The sequence below is a fragment of the Tupaia chinensis genome, unplaced genomic scaffold (assembly GCF_000334495.1).
Source record: "Tupaia chinensis unplaced genomic scaffold, TupChi_1.0 Scaffold000113_1, whole genome shotgun sequence".
Classification (NCBI taxonomy): Eukaryota; Metazoa; Chordata; class Mammalia; order Scandentia; family Tupaiidae; genus Tupaia; species Tupaia belangeri.
Genome location: NW_006159577.1, coordinates 428,922 through 443,089, shown reverse-complemented (window position 1 = coordinate 443,089; position 14,168 = coordinate 428,922). Strand labels below are relative to the sequence as shown.

The window sequence follows — 14,168 nt, the reverse complement described above, 5'->3', positions numbered from 1 at the left end:
TGCTCCCTCCCTGTTCTCACAGTGAGAGGGATAGCTTTGTAAGGTGAGCTTGTGTGAATCAGGCTGAGAAGGCACTGTTCCACTTTCCACATGAATAGTAAGACTCATCTCCCCCACACCTTGCTCCTTACCTTTGGGGAACTCTCTTTCTATCTGAACACCATTGTCTTCCTGTGGAGGTGTGCATACATCTTGTAAGGGACAAAGAAACCCAGACAAAGGGACTCTGGGTTTCAGGAAGCTTTGATGCCGTCTCTCTGTGGGCTCAGAAAAGTTGCTAGACTGATAGTCATCTCTTGGAGAGCTATCTCCATCAGGGAGGAAACGTTTAATGGGCTTCTGTTCCACTGAGGAAGCAGACAAAGTCACACGTGCTTCTCCTTGTAGTTTCTTGCTGTTTCCAGAAAATACTTTTGTTTCTACTAAAAATAAAATGAGAGTTGTACTCAAATTATCTGATAAGTCCACATCTGACGTATTGACTTCTACTGCACACGGCACTCTTCTGGGGGCTGCAGCACTGCCTTAGGAGAGCTTGAGCAATTGGGGCCCAACATGGCTACCTGCTCTCAAAACTTTCAACATGTGATCATCATTCCTGGTAAGACCTCCCTGAAGTTCAGTTAGAAGCTCCATACATATATACCACCAGCACATACTTGGGTCTAAAAAGATTGTGCTTGGAGGTAGCCTTAGCATCTCATACTATGTTTTCTAGGGTGGGCAGCAGAGTGGATGATTTAGCACCTTGGCTCTGCATCAAGACACATGGGTTCAAATCCCACCTCCACCAAGTTTAAGCTAGCTACTATTTCTTCTATAAAATCAAGGTGAAGTAATAATGTAACAAGTTAAAGACATTAAATAGTACTTAATTTATATAATTTAGTTTTATGTAATACATTTATAAAAGTAATGAAACTTAAATAATTATGTTAAACATTTATATCATTAATATATGTATTAGATAATAAAATTGAGGTACTAAGAGAAAAAGAATCCATGAAGTATTTAGCATAGTACCTGATACAAAGTAAGTATTTAATACATGTTAGTTATCATTCTCATTACAAAAACACTGATGCTGAGTTATATACTATGGCAATACTGAGGTAAGAAACAATTCATCAGGTCACTGTACACAGATCTAATAAAACAATGGTTCTAAAGATATGTATGTGTAATTTGTTTCCATGGTATAATATCACATGCCTAGAAACCACTTTACACCTATTAATAAAGGACTAGTTAAATAAACTATGTACATTCATGCTTTGCAGCAGTTAAAAACAATGAGGCAGATGCTCTTGTGTAGATGTGGAATTATCTGTAAAATACTCTATTAAGTGAACAAGGCAAAATGTGGGGCAATGTGTCAGGTCTGCTTCCCAGTAAATGCTTACATACTTTAAGTTGCTCCAGAAGGACCCAGAAGACTGGAAACCATGACGCCTCGAGAGAGAGCAATGTAGGACCAGGAATTTGAAGTGAAAGAGAGATCATCTTTTCACTATCTGTTTTATGCTCTTTGGTTTTTCCATGTCTTTTCTCTTAGAATACCCTACACATTTCAAAAAGAGTTACTAATTTTTATTTATTTATTTTACTCTTTTTCTTTCTTTTTTATTGATTAATTTATGTTACATTTTTCCCAAACATTTACTTTACATACCAAAAAACTTTAGCTCATACTCCATAGTTCTTGACAGTTAATAAACAACTTTCAAAATTTTAAAATACTGAATCTTACAGATAATGTTCAAAATATTTCTTTTAATTTTGTATAATTTTGTTTGTGACTCTATAACAACAAAGACAGTATGGTTTTAAATATTTTTGAAAAAATATTTACATGTCAACTACTCAAATAGTTGAAAAGCAAATGCCCAGCACACAAGTCACATATAAACCTTCTCAGTTCAGCCCTGCCTACCAAGTATTCTGTGATATACCATCTGCTAGCAAAAGATCAGTCTCTTTTTCTTCTTCAAAGTCTTTCTTAAGATAATCCTCTGGTGTGGTTGCTCTTCTGCAATCTCTACTGATTACAATGCTAGGCTGGAAAAGTCTAGGTTATTTTATGTTGTAAATTCTTTCATATATCTTCTCTAATCCTTTCTGCCAGGCAGAACAATTTATGGTGCTAGCCATCTTTCTAAGAGCTTCTGTTGGCTTACTTAAGATCCATCTTAGTTCCATAGTTTTCTGATTAATTTTCAGATATGACAATTCCAGTCGAAGCCCTGTTCAATAATGAGTATTTCCAATTTCTGATTCAATGCAACAAGCATTATTGAACTTAGGCAAATAACCCTTCTGCCACGAAATAAGGATACTACCAAATATTTTTCAATTACAGAGGGATCAGGAAGGAAGAAAAGTTTATGTTTCCATTTAAGGAAACAAACAAGAAAAATATTTTAACAAATTACTGAACCTATCAACAACTCAAAAGAAAGTAAAATGCTTAAATCGGGGAAACAAAGCATTGTAAAAAAAAATCAGTAATGTTTCACTCAAAAAGTCATAAAATTCTATTTCGCCAGTTCAATCTTACATTCAAACTCTCTTCTATTGAATATGCAGTGTTACTGTGGTCCAGTCTTTCCATTTAAATCCTAGAAGTTAACATTCAAAGTTATTATTGGTATTTCTTGTCCAAAGCATTAAATTGGTCATTTTCTTGGTTGCCTTTTGTTCTCTGATTTTTATACGTGTCTTTAGTTTTCCTGGTAGAGTACTCCTTTTAGAACTTCTTGACAAGTGGGTCTGCTAATGGCAAATTCTTTTAGGTCTTGTTTATCTGAGAATGTTTTTATCCTTTCTTTCCATATGAAAGATAATCTTACCTGGTATAGTATTCTTGGTTGAAACTATTTTTCATTTAACACTTTGAATATATTTTCCTATTCTTTCCTTGCTCACATTGTTTCCGATGAGAGGTCTGAGGTTAGCCTGATTGGATAACCTTTACAAATAACTTGATGTTTCTCTCCTGCCAATTTTAGTATCTTGTCTTTGTAGATTTGGCCAGTCTGGCTATGATGTGCCTTGAAGAAGATCTTCTTGGGTTGATTCTATTAGGGGCCCTTTGTATTTCTTGAGTCTGGGTATATGCCTCTCTAGATTTGGAAAGTTTTCTTCCAAGATTTCATGGAATAGATTATCAATGCCCTTATTAGTTTCCTTACCTTCTGAGATGCTGATTATCCAGATGTTTGGGCACTTAATGCTGTCTAGTATTTCTCGTATAGAATTCTCATTTTGGGGGGGTTATTTTCTTAGGGTTTGTTTTGGTTGTTTTTTCTAGATCAGAGGTTTTGCCTTCAACACCTGAGATTTGATTTTCTGCATGGACTAATCTGCTTTTAATACTTTCGACAGAGGTTTTGATTTCCTGAATGGCAGCCTTCATCTCTAATAGTTCCATTTAATTCTTTTTTATCGTGTGTATTTCCTCTTTCAGTTAATGGAAGAACTTCAACACCTCCTGGAACTCGTCTCTTTTTTCCTGCATCTTTTGGAGTTCATTATCGCTCACTTCTTGCATCTCACAGTTAGTTTTGTCACTATGAATATTCTGAATTCTCTATCAGACATTTCGAAGAGTTCTACTGTACTGTCTGTAGATGATGAGGGATAGTTCTTTTTCCCTTAGGAGAAAGATATTTTCTTGGTTTCTCATGTTTCTTGTGCCTCCGTGGTGGTTTCTGGTCATTCGGTGACAAAAATCTCTCCTCCACTTGTCTGAATATTTCAGGAGTCTAGAAGATGGAGTTTAGAGCATAGCTTCCCTGAACAGGCAAGAACACACCTCAGCTTTAAAATGGCTTCTTGTCTGAATATTTTGGGAGTCTAGAAGATGGAGTTTAGAGCATAGCTTCCCTAAACAAGCCAGGATACACCACAGTTTTAAAAATAAAGTTACTAATTTTTTTAAAAAAGGTAGTGATTTCCTTTTTCCTGCTGTCCCCTTCCTCAGGCTGGCACCACCTACAGGAATTTACCCCCCCACCCCCACCCTCCAGAGGCTAAAACCATCGCTGCCAATGGAAATGTGTCCTAATCTTTCTATGTGTTGGGGCAGAAAAAAAATATTGGGAACTAATAGAATAATAAGAGTTGTTGTAAGAGTTTTGCTGTATTTTCTCATTGTCTTCTACTCAGAAAGGAAATGCCCTCATGACTACATTGGCTCTGATAACAATAACACCAACCTCTTTGGCAATGTCTCAGATATCTGTGATTTGTCCCAGCTTCTTTGCCCCAGTCTCTGGAGTCCCAGACCAAAGTGAACAGGTTGAGAGTGGGTGAGCTCAGCCTGTGTAATACAGTAGGAAGAACAAGACTTTAAGGCCACAGTTCTTTCCTGGCTGTGGGGTCCAGGACAGGTAAATCAATTCAACAGCTAACAATTTTATTATTCACCAAAGGGTAAACCAAGATTTCCAAGTTTTCATAAACAAACAAAATGCAGGTACAATTCCTATTTCGTTTCAGTATTTGGTACATAGAAAGCAGGTCCATTAAAAAAAGCAGCTGTTACTTGCTCATCATTTAGAAAGATTTGTTGCCCTATTTTATGTTTTACTAAATTGTACAGAAAAATCTTCCCCAACTTATATTTCAAAAATCACCTCTTTTGCTCAAGTAAAAGATATTATAGGTAGAAAAAGTCCTAAAATAATCATTTTTTCTATTTTGTTTTATTTTATTAGAAGCTCTCTTTCAAATCAAAAGCCAAATCATAGTCATAAGTCACTTTATGACAGAGATACATTCCAAGAAATGTGTAGGTGATTTTATTATTCTGCATATGTCATAGAGTGTACTTATCTGAACCAGATGTCTTCGCCTATTACACAGCTAAGCTACATGATCTGCCTACACATTCCTCAAGGGGCACCATTGTATACACTATAGATGGTCCATTGTTGATGGAAACATCTTGACATGGTGCATGACTGCAGTTATCAGTGATTTGCTCTTAAGGTGTTAAGGTCTTTTAATTAATATATTTCCTTATAGACTCGTGGAGATCCATTAATCATTCTATTCATCTATTACCTATTTATATTTTCATCTATTATCCATCTATCATTGATTTCTCTCTCTCTCTGGTTTCATGTAAATTCCTATGTGACTGATTTTGTATAAGTCAGATGTTTCACTTGTGACTTGAAAAAGTTAAAACGACTTCCAGAAAGTAGAATGTAGTTAATATACTGGAGAAAAAAATATATGCAGCCAAAGAAGGACTTTTCTGACAACTTGTTGATTGGGTCTCTTTTTGTAAATTCTGAAATGTGCAATCATTAGCCATGAAATTATCCTCAGGCTCACCTTCTCAGGGTAAGACAGCATATATGGTGTTTTTGTTCCATACTATTCATGTAGGCTGGACATAAGAGTTTTTCTATTCATATCCCAAATTTTGTACTGTATCACCCCAGTGAGGACTCATTATCACCACAGGCTCTGCCCATCTTAAAAGAAGCATTAAAAAGAAGCAGCCTTTGCTGTGGATTTCTATTTGTTACACTGAAGCTCAAAGCCTACTTCCTGAGTCTGACAATAGAGTGCCTGGGGCACCATAAGTTTCCTCTAAATAGTAACATTCCCTGTGTTTCCTGTTCTAAAATGTACTACTCTACTGATTAATATTCTATAGCTCAACTATTCAGCAAACTCACCTACCCCAGAATTGGGCTATGTACTAGGAAATAAATAAAAAACAACAAAAAGATCCTGTCCAACAGTCATAAATTCCTATTAAACTCATATCCTTGACTCATAGAAGAGTCCCTTGGACCATTATGCAGTGTCAATTTACACTTCTTGCAAGATAACTTTCATCGTGAAATGCATTATATTTACAATTGGATGATGTTAAATGCAGCATCCACAAAGTTACCTTCTAGGTTAAAAAGTAGAACATTTCCTGGGTTTCTGACATCATCTCTCAGCCCCATCTGGATGACACTCATCCATATTCCACCCAGACACAACTACCCACCTGAATGTTCTGTTACTCCATTCATTGCTTTTGTGCATAATTTTCCCACATATATAAGATCTATAGCCAATATATTTTTAATATAAAAAGTGAGTAGCTTGCTGTTTTATTTAAAATTTTTTAAGTTATTTCACTTTATTATTATTATTATTTAAATTTGCTATAGGGCATATGTGAGAAAGAGTGAGAGAGTGAAAAAGCAAGCTGCCAGGTCCTGGATTAGAATCATGACCAGCCATGTGGGAGTCCAGTACCTCAACTACCAGGCCATCTGCTGGTCCCCAAGTTAGCTGTTTTAAGGTAAAGACATCATAGTGCCTATTAGACAAAAACTCCTGGAAGAGAGTTCGCAAGTTTGTATGGTCCACAGTTTCCCTGAGGGTTTATGAGGTATGATGCTGGAGAACATTGTGTCAAATCAGGAATGAGTCCAGTACACCAGGGGCTGACCACATCAGACCAGCCGGCATGTGGCCAGGCATGTTGGCTGGTAGGAAGAGGGTCAGGGGAGTGGTCTGCTCTGGATTTTCTGTTTCTGACCTCATTGTGTTCAACTACGTGCCTTCAAAATAAGCTAACATGCAAGACACTCTCTAGTGAAATGTGGCCCAGGCAAGGCAAGGAGGGGAGAGAAGGACCTCATCAGTGTATCAACAAGACCACTTGAGAAGCAATCTGAGAACAATCTGAGAAAAAGGTGCTACTTTATCAAAAAGCTTTACCTTTAGCTGGAAAAGATAATTATACACCACTTTAATTAAAAAGAATAAAAAAGAAAATTTAGTGTTGCTTTCCAAACATTGTATAGATTTTTGAGGTGCTTAAATGATCCCTAACTGAGTCACTGCCCCATCCCCCAACAAGGGTACACAGTTCTAGTAACTGCTGCAATTTGATTCACAGCAGAAGACTACAAAGCTTCCAGTGGTTGCTAAGGAGAGGGAGCAGCACAACAACAAGACTGTCAGGCAAACCTCAAAGGAAAGACAAGAATACCAGGAGCAGCAGATATATGAACCTGGAGAATATGGCTGTCTGGGGACATTTAAGCCCAAGGGAGGTAAATAACCTCCAGAATATATTTTAGAATCATTTATATCTAAAGTAGTTTAAATTGTGTTTTAAAAAATGTTGGCATTTTAGATGAAACTTCAGCTCTCTAGAACATTTATCCAGATAGAGAAAAATCCTCTCTGAGACTTTATGTCTCAGGTCTGCTCATTTTCTGCCTTTTAAAATAGACTCTAGCCAGCCAATAGACCAGAGACATTTCTGAACAAAGTAGGTCTTCTTGAATCCAAGACACACGTCTTCACATTTTGATGTTTCTATTGGTGATTTTTCCCCTTGAAAGCTGGACCATCCTACAACTGGCTGTGTCTTAGAAATACAATCATTGAAGCTTGTGTTGAGATCCCTGGGACATCAATATAAACGTCTAAACTCAACTGCAAGGTGAGCCTTGGGATCTCCTAAAGGTGGCAATTATTTAATGCTACCCTAAGTGGCCCAGACTGCTCTTCCCACCCTCACCACCTTTTTAAAGGTCTGTGTCTGCATTTGATATACAAAGGCTCTTCAAAAAGTTATGCATATTTTGAGAAAAACACAGATTTTTAAAAACCCATTTGCATCAGGACCAGTAGATGCCATAAGGGTTACATTGCTGGACTCCCATGTAGTCAACCAGAGTTCAAGTCCCAGAACCAGTGGCTTAAAACTTGCACCAGGCATGTATGTGTGCATGCCCAAAGTCTAAGAGGAGAATGGAGGAGGAGAAGGGATTACAGTATGGCCATCCCCCCCCCCGGGTGGGAGGGAATGACTTCTCGTTTTCTGTGTCTCTCCAGCCAGTGTACATGCCCTATAGCAAAAATCTGTCTAAACAAAACCAAAAAAGCCTGTTTGCACTGAAATAAACTCATACTTTTGGGAGCAGCAGAGAGTGTAATGCTTACATTGCTAGACTTCCACGTAGTCAATTAGTTTGAGTCCCAGACCTGGCAACTTAAAACACACTGGGCAGATGTGTGTGCATGCCCAAAATCCCAAGAGGAGAATGAAAGAGAAGGGATTGTGGTGTGGCCATACTCCCCTACCCACCCCCCAGGGAATGATTTCTCACTTTCTGTCTCTCTCTGTCTTTCCAGAGAATGTACACACCCTATAGCAAAAAATCTCTTAAAAAAAAAAAAACAACTCATACTTCATTTTTCCACCTATTTCCTAAAGTCCCCTCAGATAAATTAGCCATTTCACCTTCCTCCCTCACTTGTGGGTTCTCCTCCAGCAAACCCCATAACTGCAGCATTTAACTGAAAACCACATAAACGAGCTTGATAGGACTGTCAGATGGAAACCAAGTCTGAATGGATGCCTGTAGGTGAATAGAGGATTCTGTTTGATTTAGGCAGGACTTTTTTGTTCCCTTTTTTGGCACTGGGACACAAAGGACTGCTGTAGAGGGGGAGGCAGGACACTTTTCTGCATGGTGCATGCTAATTTATGGACACAGAGTCCACAAAAGAGGACGAAAGGGTCAGGAACAATGGACGTCAATAAGTGCAAACCTCTAATGTGTTGTTCACTCTATTCCTTTCAACGGAGAGAAAAATTTGCAACTACCTCCAATGACGAAACCCAGAAGATGAAATAAAACAAAGTAGAGTTTGTTTGTGGCCTCTTGAGAGATAATTGAGAGAGAAAATAAAAGACAAGCCTTTTCCATGGATAAGGCTGGTAAATATTTTCTCTGCCTTTTTTTTTTTAAACTGGTTAATGCTTCATTCTTTAGCTGTGGATTAAAACCCTATTCCCTCATGTGGAAATGGGTCTCTATTCTGTACCTCTGCATTCCACCCCATTCAGACCTCTGTTTAAAATCAATGGATAATTGTTTTAGCATACTTCTGTTCAATTTCCATATAGTGATGTTACAGTTCAGGAAAGGAGTTGAGGGTGGGCAGGGGGCAAATGGGATAAGCAGCTCCCTGCAGAGAGAGATGGGAATAGTAAGTTGTGTTATCCTGAGGGTCTCCACGGCAATCCACACAGCAAAAGCAGAACTGGAGTTGGCACTACTGAGAGGAGCAAGAAATGAGAGTGCCAAGGGGGAGAGTCAACCTGGAAATCGGCTGATGAGGATGAAAGCTGAAGGGGTGTCCAAGGACGGTGGGGCCAGAGGAAGCACACAATGAAGGAGTCTTTCCTTTGCCGGAAACAAGACTTCCTGCAAGTGCCAGCCCTTCCTATACAGTAAACAGATTTCTTCTGCTATAAACATCAACCATTAGAAGCGTTTCTCCCTAAAGAAGTAGACCTAAAGAGAGAGAGGGACTGATGATCAAGAACTAAAACAGACTTACAAAAAGTGGTAGCAGTCTCTGGTGATCCACGTAAAGAGCATTTTCCTTTGAAAAGCCAGGGCAGATGACAAAAAGGGAGAACTGTGATTAAGATGTCATTGTGGTATTGGGACTATGCAAGTTTAGTGATCAGAAGCACTCTGGGTACCCATAGAAAAAAGAAGGAAAACTCTGTATATTCATTGTTACTGTTCTAGGGTCAGGTTGTAAGATGTCATGTGGAGGATTACACATTTATCTATAGTAAAGAATCATACATGCAGAGCCTGCAAAGAATACAGATTATTGGGGCTGGCAGGTGGCACGGTGGTTAAGGGTGCTGGACTCTCACATGGCTGAATGAGGTTTGAGTCCCAGACCTGGTGACTTGCTTTCTCACTTTCTTTCCCTCTTTCGCACTCTGTCCCTCTCTGGTCAAATTATAAATAAATAAATAAAGTTAAATAAAATAAATTATTTTAAAAAATACAGATTATCCTCCAAACTTTGCCCCCCAGAGAATATCTAGAAGGGATACTGGAAAAGCTATTTTTCCAATTATGTTATAGTTATAGAGGTCTTTAGGTTGATCATTTGAAGTCTTTTTCTTTTTTTTTTTTTTTTAGAATTATTTTATTTAGAGGCTGCCTGTGGCTGCAGGCCCTAACAACTGGGGCCCATGGCTCATCCCCTCCATTCACCTTTGGATTTCAGGTTTGTGTCTTGTGACTTTAAGACGAACTTAGACCCCTCCCCACCCCATTCAGAGATCCATTCAAGCTAGCAACCTTGCCTGTGCCTGGCTGCCTGTGGCTGGAGGCCTTAATGGCCAGGTCCCATGGCTCTTTCACTCCCCCCACTTGCCTTTGGACTCTCAGGACTTTGGTGTTTTGGATAGCCAGCGTAGCGCAATACGTGCTACTTGATCTTTTTGTTGCTTCTGAGATGAAGCTCAGCAGCTCAGTTGGAGGTGCACCTATTCTTTAGAAACAGGTAGGAATTTGGGTCACTCAGGACCAGGGACAACAGTGCAGGTTACTGGTGAGAAATGAGGCAGAGCAGACTAGCGATCACCAATTGCTTACTCCTGCACACTTTTGAATGTTCAGAGATGCCTTGAATAATTTAGAAAGGAATGTATAGATCACCAGATGACTAGGAACAATCACAGAGGCACAAGAAATAGGAGCAGCCAACAAAACATCTCACCCCCAAGGGAAGACACCAATTCCACATCATCCACAGACAACACAATAGAAGTTGTGGACATGTCTGATAAGTAATTCAGAATTTTTGTATTGCCAAAACTAACCGAGATGCAAGAGAAAAGAAAATGAGCACCAAGAGATGAAGAAGTCCTTTCATGATTTGAAAGAAGAAATAGACACCTTAAAAAAGAATCAAACAAAATTGCTAGGGCTGAAGAATATGATATGGGAAATTAAAACGTTCCTCAAAAGTATTAAAAGTAGCTTGGATCACACAGAAGATCAAATATCAAATGTAGAAGACAAAACCTCTGACCTCGAAAAAAGTATCAAAAAGATTGAAAAAACAACCAAGAAAAATGAGGATAATATATTAGAAATACTAGATACCATCAAGCATCCCAACATCTGGATAATTGCTATCCCAGAAGAGGAAGAAAATAATAAGGGCATTGATAATTTATTTCATGAAATCCTAAAAGAAAACTTTCCAAATATAGAGAGGCATTCAATTATCCAGACTCAAGAAATACATAGGACCCCAAATAGAATCAACCCAAGAAGATCTTCTCCAAGGTACATCATAACCAGGTTGGCCAAAACCACAGACAAAGAAAAGATACTAAAAGTGGCAAGAGGAAAATGTCAAGTTACTTACAAAGGTCATCCCAACAGGCTACCATCAGACCTCTCGTTGGAAACAATCCAGGCAAGGAAAGAATGGGGAAATACAGTCACAGTGTTAAATGAAAAACAATTTCAGCCAAGAATACTATACCTAGCAAGATTATCCTTCATATGGGAAAAATAGATAAAAACATTCTTGGATAACGAAACCTGAAAGAATTTACCGATTCCAGACCAGCTCTTCAAGAGGTTCTGTAGGGAGTACCATACCAAGAAAACTAAAAAGCCAGATAGATAGTTATAAGAAAACAAAAAACAACCAAGATAATGACTCACTTAATGATAGAAACAGGTCTGGAAATATTGATAACATTGAATGTTAGTGGATTAAATTCTCCAATTAAGCAAGACAGATTGACCGAATGGATTAAAAAAACAGAAACTATCTGTTGCCTACAAGAAACACAACTTATGGATAAAGACATACAGAGAGTAAAAGTGAAGGGCTAGAAAAAGATATTCCATGCAAATGGAAATCAAAAAAGACTGGAGTTGGGATACTGATTTCAGACAAAATAGGCTTCAAGAAAAAGACTCTAAGAAGAGACAAAAAAAAAAGGGCATTATATAGTAGGAAATGGGCTAATTCAGCAAGAAGATATGATGCTTAAAAATATCTATGCACCCAACTCAGGAACACCTAAATTTGTGAATGAAAGACTATTGGAGCTAAAAAGAGAGAGAGGGTATGACACTATAATTGTTGGAGATCTCAACATCCCATTATATCCTTTAGCTAGATATTCCAGACAAAAAATAAATAGATACAGGACTTAAATGATACTATAAATAGAATGGGCTTGATATACATCTATAGAACCTTCCACTCTAAGGTTACAAAATATGCATTTTTCTCTCTCTGGCATGGAACCTTTTCAAAGACTGACCATGTGATAGGACACAAATCAAGCCTTTGCAGATTCAAAGGCATGGGAACTATACAGCATCTTCTCTGACCATGATGGAATTAAACTCGATATTAATTTCAAGAAACACCCTTGAAAATACAGACACATGGAAACTAAACAACCTACTCCTGAATGACTTCTTAACTACTGAAGAAATTAAGTCTGAAATATAAAAAAAATATGGAAACAAATGATAATACACAAGTTTTCATAATCTATGGGACACAGTAAAAGCAGTCATAAGAGGGAAATTTATAACAATTAATGTTCATAAGAAAAAGATGTAAGGTGGCAAATAGACAATCTAACATCATGCTTCAGGGAATTGAAAAAGCAGCAACAACAACAATGCCAGGTGAAAAGAAATCATGAAGATTCTAGCAGAAATAAATGAAATAGAAAACAAACGAACAATATAAAAAATAAATGAAAGTAAAATCTGGTTCTTTGAAAAAATTAACAAAATCACCATTATCTAGATGGATAAAGAAGAAGAAAGAAAGAAATCAAATAAATCAAACATGTGATGAAACAGGCAACATTACAACAGGTACAATAGAAATACTAGGAGCAACTGTATGCCAATAAACAAGAGAACATGGAGGAGATGGACAAATTCCTGGTTGTATATAATCTATCAAGATTGAATCAGGAGGACACAGAAAACCTGAATAGACCATAACATGTCATAAGATTGAATCAGTAATAAATAATCTCCTAACAAAGTAAAGCCCAGGTCTGGAAGGCTTCGCTTCTGAATTCTACAAAACTTTTAAGGAAGAGTTAATCCCTATCCTACTCAAATTTTTCTAAATATTCAAAATGAAGGAAACCTTCCAAATTTATTTTATGAAGCCTACATTATCCTCATTCCCAAAACAGATAAGGACATGACAAAAAAGAAAAACTACAGACCAGTATCTCTGATGAATATAGATGTAAAAATTCTCAACAAGATACTTACAAATCATATTCAACAACATATAACAAAGATTATTCATCACAACCAGGTAGGCTTTATCCCAAAGATGCAAGGGTGGCTCAACATATGCAAGACCATAAATAATACACCATTTTAACAGAAAGAAAGATAAAAACCACATGATCACTTCAATTGATGCAGAGAAAGCACTTGATAAAATACAACATCCATTCATGATTAAGACACTCAGTAAGACTGGAGTAGAAGGGTCATTTCTCAATACTATAAGGGCCATCCTTGAAAAACCTATACTGAATGGGGAAAAGCTAAAATCTTTCCCACTAAAAACTGGTAGTAGGCAAGGCTGTCTACTTTCTCCACTGTTTTTTAATATAGTGCTGGAAGTCTTAGCCAATGCAATCAGAAATGAGAACAATATAAAAGGCATTCAAATAGCCAAAGAAGAGTTGAAAATATCTCTATTTGCAGATGACATGATGGTATACTTACAAGACCTAAAGAAACTCATGAAAAAACTTTTTTTTTTTGAGAGGTTTTCGCTATAGGGTGCATATGCTCGCCAGACAGAGAGAGACATAGAGACAGAAAGCGAGAAATCACCCCCCAGGGGGATGGTCATGCCACAATCCCTTCTCCTCCATTCTCCCCTCGGGATCTTGGGCACACACGCACACACGCCCGGCATGAATTATAAGTCACCGGGTCCGGGACGTGAACCACGGTCGACTACGTGGGAGTCCAGCGACATAGCCATTATGCTAACTGCTGGTTCTCTGAAAAAACTTCTTGAATAAAATACAGTAAAGTGGCAGGATACAAAATCAACATCCAAAACTTGGTAGCTTTTCTATGTACGAACAAGTTGAACAAAGTAGAGCTGAAGAAAGGAATCCCTTTCACCATAGCCACAAAATGTAAGATACCTAGGGATTCACCTAACTAAGGAAGTCAGAGACCTTTACAAAGAAAACCATAAAAATCTTTAAAAAGATATTGAAAAGGACATAAAAAAGTGGAAGTACATCCCATGTTACTGGATTGTACGAATTAACATAATCAAAA

At 37.7% G+C, this 14,168-nt stretch overlaps 1 protein-coding gene across 4 annotated transcripts in view; it reads right to left on the bottom strand.

Moving 5' to 3' along the window:
- The window catches only part of CUNH10orf90 (chromosome unknown C10orf90 homolog), a 115,861-nt gene that overhangs the window by 36,166 nt on the left and 65,527 nt on the right, over positions 1–14,168 (bottom strand). For 2 of the 4 annotated variants that reach the window (XM_027770090.1, XM_006143892.1), the window contains exon 5: positions 132–422. The exons of 1 other annotated variant lie outside the window; for it this stretch is intronic. In XM_027770090.1, coding sequence (XP_027625891.1) covers positions 132–422 — 291 coding nt within the window. The remainder of the gene's footprint in view (positions 1–131; positions 423–14,168) is intronic. One more of the 4 variants, XM_027770091.1, reaches the window with a different exon arrangement.